The sequence below is a fragment of the Zonotrichia leucophrys genome, chromosome 2 (genome assembly GCF_028769735.1).
Source record: "Zonotrichia leucophrys gambelii isolate GWCS_2022_RI chromosome 2, RI_Zleu_2.0, whole genome shotgun sequence".
In the NCBI taxonomy this organism is placed as follows: Eukaryota; Metazoa; Chordata; class Aves; order Passeriformes; family Passerellidae; genus Zonotrichia; species Zonotrichia leucophrys.
The window spans coordinates 784,019-797,447 of NC_088171.1; the positions used below are offsets into that span (position 1 = coordinate 784,019).

The following is a 13,429-nucleotide window of genomic DNA, read 5'->3' on the forward strand; positions in this document are numbered from 1 at the left end:
TTGCCTCTTTCACCACTTTCTGCTCTCCTTCTTCTTCTGGCTCTTTAGCTGGGGCTCCAGATTCCTTCTCTTTAATTGTGTCCTTTTTCTTTGGCTGTGATTCTTTTTCTTTGGCTGTGTCTTGAGTTTCTTTTTCTTTAGTTACTTCTTGAGATTCCTTCTCTTTAGTTACTTCTTGAGATTCCTTTTCTTTAGTTGTGTCCTGAGACTCCTTTTGTTTAGTTACTTCTTGAGATTCCTTCTCTTTGGTTATGTCTTGAGATTCCTTTTCTTTAGTTGTATTTGGAGTTTCCTTATTTGTGTCCTGAGACTCCTTTTCTTTGGTTTTGGCTGGAGAATCCTTTTCCTTGGTTTTCTCTTGAGGTTTATCCCCCTCAGCCTTTGACACTGGAGCATCCTTCAGGAGAACCTCCCCAGCATGAGGAGCATCCTTCAGGAGAGCAGGGCCCTCCTCTGCAGCCTGACAGGGACCATTTTTGTTCTCTTTGGGCTGTTTTGGGGTGGTTTGGGCAGCTGGCCCAGCAGCCTCAGGCTCAGTGCCCTGGTTTTGGGGTGAGCCCTGCTCATTCCTCCTGTCCCTGCCCTGCTCAGCCCCCCCAGCCTTCCTGTCCTTGCCAGCTCCTGGCACACCCACAGGTGTCCCTGCAGGGGCTGGGGACAGCCCTGTGCCCTTCTCTGCACAGGACACGGTGGCCTCTGGTCCTCCTGTCCCCTCAGCAGCTCCAGAGGCTGCTCTGTGTTTTGGGTCTGCTGCCCCATGAGGAAGCTCTGAGGGAGCCTTGGCAGTGCTGTGCTTTGTGTCAGTGGCTTTTATTTCTTTATCATCCACCTTTCTATCAGTGGGTTTTATTTCTTTGTCACCCACCTTGGTATCAGTGGGCTTTATTTCTTTATCACCCACCTTGGTATCAGTGGGTTTTATTTCTTTATCACCCACCTTGGTATCAGTGGGTTTTATTTCTTTATCACCCACCTTGGTATCAGTGGGTTTTATTTCTTTGTCACCCACCTTGGTATCAGTGGGTTTTATTTCTTTATCACCCACCTTGGTATCAGTGGGTTTTATTTCTTTGTCACCCACCTTTCTATCAGTGGGCTTTATTTCTTTGTCACCCACCTTGGTATCAATGGCTTTTATTTCTTTATCATCCACCTTGGTATCAGTGGGTTTTATTTCTTTGTCACCCACCTTTGTATCAGTGGGCTTTATTTCTTTGTCACCCACCTTGGTATCAATGGCTTTTATTTCTTTATCATCCACCTTGGTATCAGTGGGTTTTATTTCTTTGTCACCCACCTTTGCCAAGGGACAAAGGTGACTTCTGTCCTCGGGCTGGCCACCCTGGGACCCAGCCTCTCTGCTCTTCCCACCTTTCTGGGAAATCTCTTTTCCAGGTTCTTTGGGCTGCTCTTGAGATCTCTGGCTCTGCATCTCCTTCTTAGCACCAGCTCCAGGCTCTTTGCTGCTTTTCTCTGCTTCCAGAGGAGGAGGAGGAGGAGGAAGGCCCCCAGTCCCTGCACCCTCCTCTCCCTGCTTTGGGAGGCCACAGGGAGCATCACCCCCATCCCCAGGGCCACTTGCTGGGCTCTGAGACACAGATTTGAAGTCCCTTCCTTTATTATTCCCAACTCTTTGAGGGCCAGTGGGAAAGTGTTTGATGTTTCTGTTTTCATCTACAAGATCTGTGTCTCCCACCCCACATTCCAGCCCAGCTCCCACTGCAGGCTGTGCCTCACTCCTGTCTGGTTCTGCCTCCAGGGGAACAGGCTGCCTGGAGGCATTTTTAGCCTTTTTACTGCTTCCATCATAGCCCCTCTTTTTAGATCTCTCAGTGACTGGGGCCAGGCTGGGATCTGACACTGCTGGATGCTCTGGAATAGGATTTTTCTTCCTGCTGCAAGGACTGGCACCTCCTGCCTCAGGTTTGTCCCTGATCTCCAGGCCAGCAGGAGGGAACATCCCTGCTCCTGCTTTATGCTCCAGCTGTGGGTCAGGCTGCCCCTTTCTGTGCTTCTCCTCCCCACCTGTGTGTGACTTCCCTGGCTCCAGGGGCAGAGCAGGGGCCTGTGCCTTGGCAGGGTCAGGCAGGTGACCCAGCAGCACCTCTGCACTCCTGGAATTCTCTTTGCCCTCCTCAGACTGAGTTTGCTGAACGTGCCCCACTGCAGGGCAGACACCTGGCTGCAGCTCAGGACTGTGCTCAGCCTTTTTGCCTTTCCCATCTCTGCTTTTACCCTTGGCCTTGTCCATGCCCAGTTCCCTGGTGGGACTGTGCATCCCTGCCCTGTGCCCTGGGGATTTATCTGCTTCCTTGCCTTTATTCACAGGCCAAGTTTCCAAGTTTCCTTTCCCTATTTCTGGCTCTGAAGTCTCTGTTTTATGGCCTGAAAGATTTGGCTGCTCAGAGAAGCTCCCAGTGCCACCCTGCATTCTGGGCTTGCCCAGCTCCTCCTCCAGCCTCTCTCTGTGCAGAGCAGCCCCCTTCTCCCCAGGCAGGCTCATTTCCTTCCTGCCTGCAGCCACCTGCTCCTGCCTGCCTTCCCCCCCAGCCCCCAGGGCAGCTGCCTGCCCCGAGGGGCTTTTCTCAGCCTCTTTCCTTCTCCCATCGCTGCTCCTCTTCCTGGCTTTCTCTGCCAGCACTGGCACATCCGAGCTGAGCCCGGCAGCTCCGGCCTCTCTGCCTTTCCCAGCCAAACCCACCTGCTCTGTGGGGCTGGTGGTGGCAGCCAGAGCAGGAGTTTTGGCTTCCTCCCTGCTCTTCTCCAGCAGCAAAGCTTGGTCTAAAGCTCCCAAATCAGCTGTTTCACCTTGCCCAACATTTTCTTTTGGTTTCTCCGGTCCCAGCTCAATTGGCCTTTGCATTTTAGCTGCATTTTCCTGCAAGCCCCCAGCAGGGACACAGCCCTGCTCTCTGCCCTTATCACTGCCCTCCTTCACCTTATCAGCTCCCTCAGGAAAACCCCCTGAGTCCATCTTATTCTCAAGGAAAGGCTGCTGGGAAAAGCTCCTTTCCCCCTTTTTGCTCCTTCCATCACTGCCTCTTTTTTTGGGCTTGTCTGCAGGGCAGGCCTGTGCAGCACTGCCTGAGGGCTGTCCTCTGGCAGGAACAGCCTGGCCATTCTCAGGATAAACTGTTTCCTTCCCAGCCTCATCTGTGCTCGCTCCATCGGTGGGTTTGCCTCCATCCTCTGAGAGCATCACCTGCTCTGAGCAGCTTTTCATTCTTTTGCCTCTGCCCTCACTGCGCTTTTTCTTTGGCCTGTCTGTGCTGTGTGCCAGGCTGGGCTCTGTCCCAGCCTGCTGCTCACAACCAGGGACCCCTCTGCCCTGCTTTGGATCTGCTGCCACCCCCCTGCCCCCTGCCTCGCCAGGGCTGGGAGCTCTGGGGACACCCTGGGCCCTGCCCTGCCCAGCTGCAACTTCCCCACGTTCTGGTGGAACAGGAACAGGAGCTCCAGGAGCGTCTGTGGGGCTCCTCAGTGCTCCCTCTGACCCTCTTCCCCTTTCTGCAGCTGCCTTTGGCTCTGCAGGGAGCTTGTCCAGGGCTGCAGCCTCCAGGTGAGGCTGTTGGAGGAGCTCCCTTTCAAGCCCTTTGCTTTTTTCCCACTTTTTCTTGGCTGCTGTTTCCAGGGAAGGCTGGACAGAGTCACCGGGTGCTTCCTGCCCTGGAGATGGGGATTTGGGCTCCTTGTTTTTATGGGACAGTTCCAAAGGTTTTGTCTGTGAGGGAGCTCCTGCTGTGCTCAGATTGACCTTCAGCTCGGCACCCTTTGGCTCCTTGTCCTCTCTCCTCTCATTTTTCCTGGGGAGGTCTCTCTCTGTGGCCTTGCTGGGTTCCCTGGCTGCAGCAGATTGCTGCCCCCCAGTGTGACCCATCCCTGTGCCCTGGCCCTTGGATGGCAGCACCCAGCTGGCAGCTCTGCTTCCCTGGGGCTCCATCTCCTCCCTGGGGCTGCCACCCAGCTCGCTGGGTCTGGGGCCCTGCTGCCCTGGGGCTGGCACAGGGGAGCTGATTTTCTCCTCCAGGATGGGACTCCCAGGTGTTGTTTTAGCATCCTGTGGCACATGCAGAGCTCTGCTTCCAGGGGCTGCTGCAGGACACACGGCTGGCTTCTGCCCCTCCACCCCACAGGGAGCACTCCTGGCACCCCTGCAGGTTCCATTCTCCTCCCAGAACTCCATCCCTCTTGGCAGCTGGTTCCTCCTCTGTTTTGGTTTCTTTTTCTTTTTCTTCACCATGGCACCTTCCAAGTCCCAGTTTTCCTGGGGGGGATCTCTGCAGCTCTCCACAGGCTCCGTGGGGACACTGGTGGCCTTTTTGTGAGGAGCCCTAGAGCGAGGGGATGCTCCAGCACCACAGCCAAGCTCCACTGTGGAACAGGGGTCTGCTCTGGGCTCAGGACTCTTCTGCTGTGGGACACCTACAGGATGCTCCTCTGGCACATCTGTGAGAGGCACTGGGGCAGGTTTTGCTCTGCCAAACCCACGGTCCCTGGATTTGGGAGCTTGCCTGACTTGTGCAGTGGGAAGACCTGGAATACAGGAAGCCTGCTCAAACATCAAGGCCACTATTTGCTTGATAAAAGAAATAATAAATATATTCTCTGTGTGGCTGCAGCCCTCTCAGACAGGCCCTACAGGCAGGATTTCCCACTGGAACCACACCAGAGCCACCTCAGGAGGGCTGGGGTAGGTATTTACCCCAACACCTGTGTGATCTACCCCAAATCCATCCACCAGTGCCATTTAAACACGAGTCTGACACAGGCTCTTACCCCACCAAAAAGCACCAGTTCTCGCAAGGACATGCCATTGCTTTTTAAAAATGCATTAAGGATCCATTTTGTCTCAGCAAGACAAGATCACAGAGAGCCTTTTTATATCTCTAGCTGGCATCCTTCCAGAGTGGGAAAACAGAAGTTTAGTGGGAAGATGGGAAGAGAGATGGGGGCAAGAGAGCCAAGTTTCCCCAGCAGCCAGGGAGGAAGCAGGGGGAGGCAGAGCCTCTGTGCCAGGGTCACCTCTGTGTCCCTGGGGATCCCTCAGGGTGAGCAGAGCAGCAGCTGTTTGTCACTCAGCCCTGGCCCACAAATCCTCCTCCACACAAGTGTGAGCAGCACCAGCCCCTCTGGAGGCTGGGTCAGTGGAGCAGGAGAAAATCACATCTTCCTTTGGCAATTGCACAGCTCACTTGGGAAGGAGATCCTCCCTGCAAGATCCTCATGAGAATTCCCAGTCCTTTTCAACAGCAAAATAAAAGCCAGTGCTGATGGCAGAGATGGGAGCTCTGCACTGCCCCAGCACAGCTGTGAGCCAGTCCCAGTGATAAAGCACTCAGAGCACAGGGATTTGGGCTTTTAGCCTGAGTGGGAGGGAAAGAGCCTTGGGCAGGGCAGGGATCCGAGGGGAAGGGGGAGCCCAGCACCAGGAGCACTGAGAGCCACACAAAGACATTCCTGCTGGCCCAGGTGGCCCCACAGCCAGGAGCAGAAGTGAAGAGTTCCCAGAGGAGGTTTCCATGAGGAAATGGAATAATTTTTTTGATTTCTGTCCTACCTGTGGGCTCCTGCAGGGCTTTCCCTTCCTGAGGTTCTGCGTGTTGGACGTGGTTGTGCTCAGCCTCCTCCTTCTGTGTCTCACCATTCTCAGCAGGAGCAGATTTTTCTGGAAGGTCTTTATTGTCTAGTGCTCCTTTTGCTTCAGCTGGAACATGAAAGAGAGGAATAAAGCTTCAGGTCTCAGGAGTACAGGCAGCCTGCAGCTAAACCCCAGCCCTTGCAAAGGGGTTAATTTTGTGTTTAACAGGAATGAGGTTTATGACACATGCTTGGTTCATCCCCTCACAATCCCATTTCAGCAGCACTTTTACATTTGGCACATGCCAAGGTGGGGGTAGAACAGAAGCAGGGGCTGTTTCAGGGCTTTAAGCACAGGGTGAGGGTTTGTTTGGGTTTTTTCCTCTTTGCAATCAGCCCAGTTCAGACTATCCCAGCTTCCCACTGGGAATTCAAATCCAGAATGAACTCCATTATCAGCCTGGAGTCCCTGGCTAATGCTGATCATCTTGTATTCATCTATACCTTCCAATACATCCCCACAGCCACCACAACATTCCTCACTCTGCATAATTACAGCCAGTTTTCATTTGTAAGGCATAATTACAAGGGAGAGCAGCTCTCCCTGTAATTAATTTTATTTAAATTTTGAACAGAAAGGGAAACGATGACAGGCATTGGTACAAGAGCCGTGCAGGGGGAAGGAAAGGACAAGTGCAGTGACTGAGCCCGGTGTCAGCAGGCACTGAAAACCTGCAGGGGCTGCACCCTGGAGCCTGGCCCTGCCTGCATTTCCCACCTGCTGCCTCCGGGGGCTGCTTGCTTTTCCCAGGAATTTCCTCCTCGCCAGGGCTCGGCGGAGGTTTCCTGTCCTTCATCTCCTCTGAGTGATCCACACAAACTTCTGGGCCTTTGCATTCCGCCTCCACCTTTGCTGCTGCTTCTGTAAATCGAATGTGAAGAGTAAAAATTCCTGGGTTTAAATATAGATCAGATTAAATTAGATAAAATTCACTCCCTCGCCTAATTTTTTATCCTCTGTAAGGAACTGAAGGGTTTCCTCACTTTCAAAACCTGACTTTTAGGATCTTTCTACCTTCCTGCATTGTCTTGCATTTCCTCTTTCATTCATCCACCTGAGCCTCTCAGTCTCTACATTCTAGTGGGTGTTTTTGTTAAAAACTTCTCTCTTGAAATTTATCTTCATCATTAAACTAAAGAGTATTAGAAGGTAAGAAAAAATATCTCACTCCAACCCCATCCACAACCAATCCACATATGCTGCCTCTGCCCAGGACTATTTGCTGCATTTTAGTAATATAAATATTCAATAAGTACAATTTTGGAAAGCAGTTTTCTCTCCAGAGGGATGGTGTCCCTGGAGAAACCCACACAGCACAGCAAACCTGCACATGGAGAACCAAACACAGCATTCAGCACCTACAGGCATCCCAAGGAAAGGTCTCAAAATTATCAACTAAGCCTTTTAGGCTCTTCAGAAATTGTCATCAAGAACCTCTGTTTGTCAGCTCTGTGTCCTACAGGACCTGGGAGATTCCAGGGAGAGCTGAGGGTGGTGGTGACACAGAGCCAGCACCTCTCCATGGCTGTCCTCAGACCACTCAGCACTGCTCAGAATGGCAAATGACAATTTAAAAATCACTAAAAACCTCTGGTTTTATGTTTGGTAAGTGAAGAATCCCCGTGATGCATTTTCTGTGTCTGCTGAGAGCAGAGCTGAGCTCTCCTCAAGGTGCTTCACCCAAAGCCAACCAAGGCTGGGCTCCCTGACCTCAGAGGCTTTTCCAAGCTGAATTACCCATGGCTGGGACTCTGGGATTTGGGCACACTCACCTGCAGGAGCCTTGTCCTGCTCAAGGGCAGCCTCAGATGTCAGCAGCTCCCCAGACACAGCAATGCTGGGCTGAGCTGCCACGTTCCCACCATCCACAGCAGGGACAGGCTTGGCTGGAGCTGCAGGAGCAAACCCAGAATCCAGGCCATGGTGATGGTTGACTTCTGCTGCCGGGGCAAACTCAGAGCCCAGATCGTGCTGAGCTTTGTTATCTGCTGCTGCAGCAAATCCCAAATCCAAGGTATGGTGAGGTTCTGTGTCTGCTGCCGGGGCAAACCCCAAATCCATGGTCTGGTGGGACTCCACATCTGCTGCTGGAGCAAATCCCAAATCCATGTTCTGGTGAGATTCCACACCTGCTGCTGGAGCAAATCCCAAATCCATGTTCTGGTGAGATTCCACACCTGCTGCTGGAGCAAACCCCAAATCCATGTTCTGATGGGACTCCACATCTGCTGCTGGGGCAAATCCAAAATCCATGGCTTGGTGGGACTCCATACCTGCTGCTGGGGCAAATCCCAAATCCATGGCTTGGTGGGACTCCACAGCTGCTGGGGCAAATCCCAAATCCATGGCCTGGTGGGACTCCACACCTGCTGCTGGAGCAAACCCCAAATCCACCCCATGGTGGGATCCAGCTGCCGGGGCGAAGCCGAGCTCTGTCCCCGGGGTGGACACGTCATTGACACCCTTGGCAGGGCTGGCTTCAGGTGCAGGAGCAAAGCCCCCATCTGTGGCCTGGAGAGGGCTGCCTGCTGCTGCTGCTGCTGCAGGACTCTGGGGAGGTTTGGCGTCTCCAGCAGGGCCAGCCCCAGCTCTCTCTGCAGGATGGGACACGGCGTCGGTGCTGGGAACAGAGGCTGCACCTGGCAGGGACACAGGCACCACAGGTCAGGGAAAACCCCATGGAAACTCCATGGAAACTCCTGACCTGCTGCTTTGTGCTTGGGAACAGCCAGAGCTCCCTCCCTGTGTCCCCCCTGCCTTTCAGCACCACCTCCTCCCCTGCCAGCAGCTCAGCCAGGTGTCCCATCCCTACCCACTGCTGCAGCCCCGTGCCCTGTGTGCACCCTGTGTGCACCCTGTGTGCAGAGGGGCTCCCATCTGCTCCAGCAGCAGGGACTGCTCCTCTGCCAAAGCTGCCTGATGCCAAACAGCTGGCAGGGGGCCAGGGCTGCTGGATGCTCTGCCAGGAGCACATTCCAGCAGAGCCCAGCATGGCTGGAGCTGCAAGGCACCTTTGGGATGCCCCAGCTCCAGTCCCGCTCCCTTCTCCTGGCAGGGACACCTCCCACCACGCCAGGTTGCTCCATCCTGGCCTGGGACACTCCCAGGGATGGGGCACACACAGCTTCCCCAGAAAAGCTGCTTTTCCCTCTGCTGCAGGACACAGAAAATGTGGGATCACCTGTGTGAGCCCAGCAGGTTTTCCAAAAGCAGGAAAAGTCCTGTCACCCTCCAAAGCCACACACTTCATTGTAAACATGGTTTGTGCTGGTGGTGGGGCTTGGTTGGTGCTCCAGCAGGAGCTCTGGCACTCCTGACACAAAATCCTCCCACGAATCCCAAATTCCCTCTATTCCCTCAAATTGGCCTCGTTCATTTTTCACACAGTATCTCCTAACACTGAGCTGGTAGCTCCAAACCAACATTTGTCACTTCACAGCACAATCAAAGCTCTGCATTAAAGCTCCTATTTGCCTAAAATCCCCCTGAAGGAGGTTTTTCAGTCAGTTTTTGTTTCATGTTTCAGCTCTCCAGAGGCAAGCTTTTCCAAATGATCAGAGCCAGAAGCAGTGGATCTCTGCTCTGCAGCTCCTCATCTCGACAGCCCCAAGCTCTGCCCACCCTCTGTGTCCTGCAGCTCAGTGCCCTGAACATCTCCATCTATTGCTGACGACCAAGAAACAACATTTCTACTGATTTTTTGAGTCACATCTAAAAATATCCTCCCCAGCCAGTGGAAAATGTATGAAATCTAATTTAGATGCTTAAACTGAAGTCAGAAAGAAATAGAAAAACCAAAAAAGCCCCTTGTAAAATGGTACTAAAGGATCCATTTAGATAAAACAAGTATTTTAGTGAACCAAAGCAAGAGGATCCATCATGCACCAGCCCTCATTGGGGTTTGACTTTGTTGTGGGTTTTTTAAGTGATATCATGATCTTCTCCAAAAGGAAATGTAAAGATTGTGATTTTACATGTGAATAAGACTGTAAATAGATATTAAAAGCAGTATGGATGATTCCTGGAGAATTAGGGAAATGAGTGGGATGAAGTATTAGGAAACTGGACAATTGGCACTGTGAGTCTGTGTATAAATACATTAAAAATGGGTTTTTTTTAAAGAGAATCTTTAAAAGGACAGGCTCAAGGTCCTTGTGGATAGATGTGGCAGTTGGGGCCGTGGGTCAGTGCTGGGGAAGGGTTGGACCCAGTGACCTCAGGGGGCTTTTCCCCCTGAACCATTCCCTCCCTCTGTGCTGTAACCACAGCCTTGGGATTTTCCTGGAGCTAAACTGTGGAGACAGCAAGGAGCCGTGCAATCAGCTCCTGGACTGGGACACAAGCAGCAGGTTTGCTGCTCCTCCCTCACCTGCAGGCACACAGCTCTGTTCCCACCTCGCTGTGCTTCCCCCGGGAGAGGCAATCCCATGTTCTGCCCCTGCAGGGTGCAGGGCTCACCTGGAGCTGCAGCCTTGGCTCCCTCGGGGGCTGCAGCAGGAAGGCTCCCCGGGGCTGCTGCTGCCGTGGGGCTCTCGGGCAGGCTCGTCCTTATGGCTTCTGCGGCTGCAGGGGGCACTGCCAACACAAGCAGCTGGCATCAGCTCCTGGAGAGGCCTCGGATCGTGGAGGGCTGGCATGGGGGGCACCCCCAGGTGAATCCCCCTCAGCTCTGATTGCCCACTCTCAAAATAATTTGTGCAGCACCCAGGAAAACTCTTGAACCCCAGAAGTGGCAAAGTTGGGGAGGCTTGTGCTACAAACCCTCCCAGTGCCACCCCCAGCTCCAGAAACACTTCCTACCCATCACCAGGGAGAAACTGTTCTCAGCTTCTTCACAGAAATAAAGATCCCGTTATGGGTCAAGTTTTGTAATACACACCAATTCCCAATGGGATAATGCTCCAGTGGAGCTTCAAAGATTTAACTGTGACCAGAATTTAAAGGTAATTGTAAAATCCCAGGAAGGTTTGGGTGGGAAGGGACCTTAAGGATCATCCAGTGCCACCCCTGCCATGGCAGGGACACCTCCACTGTCCCAGGGACATCTCCACTGTCCCAGGTGCTCCCAGCCCTGTCCAGCCTGGCCCTGGGCACTGCCAGGGATCCAGGGGCAGCCACAGCTGCTCTGGGCACCTGTGCCAGGGCCTGTCCATCCTCCAGCCAGGAATTCCTTCCCAATATCCCATCTAACCCCACTCTCTTTCAGTTTAAAGCCATTCCCACTCCCCAAAGACTCATTTCCATTCCAAACTGATGTGAGCAGCAGAAGCAGTGCTGTCCTTGGCCAGCCCCCACGTGGCTCTGTCCCAGCCTGGTGTCCCTTGAGGAGGCAGACAAGGAGAGGAGCTGGTTCTGCTGCTCAGGAGCTCTCTGCCAACACCTCCTGCAGATCAGCTCACAACTGGTTTTTACCTGGTGGCTCAACAAAGTAAGAGGTATCTGGTCCCTTCATGTCCTGCTGAGCTCCCATCCAGTATTCTTCAGGGGCTGTGGGAAACAAACACACTGAGCCCTGCCCTGACCCCACAGGGCTTTGATTTCCCAGGGGAAGGTTTGACTCTGCCGGCTTTGGGGTTCATCCCCAGGGAATTCCAATTCCCTCTACAGGAGGCAGCAGAACCTCTGTTCTCCCAGGATTACTGGGAGTGAGAGCTCCCATCAGACAAGAGTTACACCCAGCACTGACCCCAGGAGCCAGAAGAGGAGCTTCTTTCCTCAGTTCTCCTGGGCAAGTGGCTCTGGGTAGCCCTGCCTAAGCGGGGAGGTTGGAAAAGTTCCAACCTCAATAATTCTGTGACCTCCTAATGTAGAATCCCAGCATGGTTTGGGCTGGAAGGGACCTTAAAGCTCATTTCATGGGCAGGGACACCTTCCACTGTCCCAGGCTGCTCCAAGCCTCCTCCAGCCTGGCCCTGGGCACTGCCAGGGATCAGGGGCAGCCCCAGCTGCTCTGGCTGGGCCAGGGTTAGGGTTTGGGGCTAGGGGTTAGGGTTAGGTTCACACCAGAACACTCCCCTGAACCAACAGCTGTCCATGCCAAGAGGAAACTTTCCAATCTTGACTCATTTTTTGTATTAACTCCCCACCAAGATTCTTTAGGACTCATAAAGTGGGATTTCCCAGCTGCAAACCCTCCAAACCCAGCCAGTCAGAGGAAACATTTGCTTCTCACCTGCTTTTCCTGGCAGGAATTCTGTGCCTGACTCGAGGCCCATGAAGGCTGACGGGTCCAGAGCCTCTGCAGGGGAATACAGGGACCCCAGGAAAGGCTGTTCAGGTCCCATCATGGATCCATGTGGAGCTAAGGAAATAACAAAATTTTTGTAATCACCAGCCTTAATGGCATCTCTCCTAAATTTCAAGTCCTACCACTTGGACTGTTCTGCTCAGCAGCAGTTCAGATAAATCTGCATCAAATGTTAGTTCTGCATCACAAACCATAAATTCTGTATTTAACAGAACCTTCTGACAAGGTTTAAGAGAGTAAACACAGGCAAATTATTTCCTTTGGCTTTCTGCTTCTGCTCCCATGAATTCCAGCTGGTAATCCCTTAATAATCCAATATTGATATAATAATCCAAGAGCTGAAATCCTGAAGAGCATTTTGCAGCAACAGCTCCTGAGTATCTGGGTTTTCGCCATTAAAACAAGAGCAGGGCAAAAAAAGGCTTGTGAATTTACAGCTGTGGAAACCTCCCTCGTGGATTCCCTGATGGGGAGAACCAAAAAAAGTTCTGGGCCAGGACTGAGAGATGGATGGGACTTTTGGTTTTTTTTGTTTTCAGGTTGTTTATTTTTCTCTTATCCATCTACATCTCAGACTTAGTGCACAAAAAGAAGGCACCAAAAGTCACAAGACACACAGGTTCAAGGCCTTTTAAAACTAGTTTGCCCAATTAACTCTTACAATGTGTTTTAGTTCTACCTTCCTACTAAGAAAGGTAGAAACGGGTTCCGACATCAACCTGAAGTTTCAGTACATGAAAATGAACCTTCAACCAACACCCCTGGGTTCCAACATCACCCTGAATTTCCAGCACAAGAAAGACAGGAGAGAAGAGCCCAGCTGGCATCCTGAGCAGGGGAGCTCACCAAGGATGTCCCTGGCAGTGTCGGCGTGGCCCGGGAACAGCGGCGCGCTCTTCATGTCCGCGGGGAAGGACAGCTCGGGCAGGGTCTCCCCTCTGTGCATGCTGAAGGGGTCTGGCAGAGACACAACGGGCAGGGTCACCCCCAGGGGACAGGGACACCCTCAGGGTGACAGGGACACCACTCAGGGGACAGTGCTCAGGGGACAGGGACACTGCTCAAGGGACAGGGACACCCTCAGGGGACAGTGCTCAGGGGACAGGGACACCCCCAGGGGACAGGGACAGTGCTCAGGGGACAGGGACACTGCTCAAGGGACAGGGACACCCTCAGGGGACAGGGACACCCCAGGGGACAGGGAATGCTAGGGGACAGGGACACCTCAGGGACAGGGACACCTCAGGGACAGGACACCCCAGGGTGACAGGGACACCCTCAGGGGACAGGGACACCCTCAGGGTGACAGGACACAAGGGACAGGACACCCTCAGGGGACAGGGACACCACTCAGGTGACAGGGACACACCCTCAGGGTGACAGGGACACCCTCAGGGGACAGGGACACCCTCAGGGGACAGGGACACCACTCAGGGGACAGGGACACCCTCAGGGGACAGGGACACCCTCAGGGGACAGGGACACCCTCAGGGGACAGGGACACCGCTCAGGGGACAGGGACACCCTCAGGGGACAGGGACACC

At 53.3% G+C, this 13,429-nt stretch overlaps 1 protein-coding gene across 8 annotated transcripts in view; it reads right to left on the reverse strand.

Moving 5' to 3' along the window:
- MAP4 (microtubule associated protein 4) overlaps positions 1-13,429 on the reverse strand; it is a 155,690-nt gene that overhangs the window by 46,636 nt on the left and 95,625 nt on the right. For 7 of the 8 annotated variants that reach the window (XR_010439036.1, XR_010439035.1, XM_064703711.1 and 4 more), the window contains 7 exons: positions 12,732-12,842; positions 11,811-11,939; positions 11,051-11,125; positions 10,097-10,213; positions 7,411-8,277; positions 6,356-6,499; positions 5,558-5,704 (listed from right to left, as the gene is read on the reverse strand). Coding sequence is in view for 6 of the 8 variants with exons in the window: in XM_064703711.1 (XP_064559781.1) it covers positions 5,558-5,704; positions 6,356-6,499; positions 7,411-8,277; positions 10,097-10,213; positions 11,051-11,125; positions 11,811-11,939; positions 12,732-12,842 (1,590 nt within the window). In the remaining 2 variants the exon portion in view is untranslated. The remainder of the gene's footprint in view (positions 1-5,557; positions 5,705-6,355; positions 6,500-7,410; positions 8,278-10,096; positions 10,214-11,050; positions 11,126-11,810; positions 11,940-12,731; positions 12,843-13,429) is intronic. The other variant, XM_064703713.1, reaches the window with a different exon arrangement.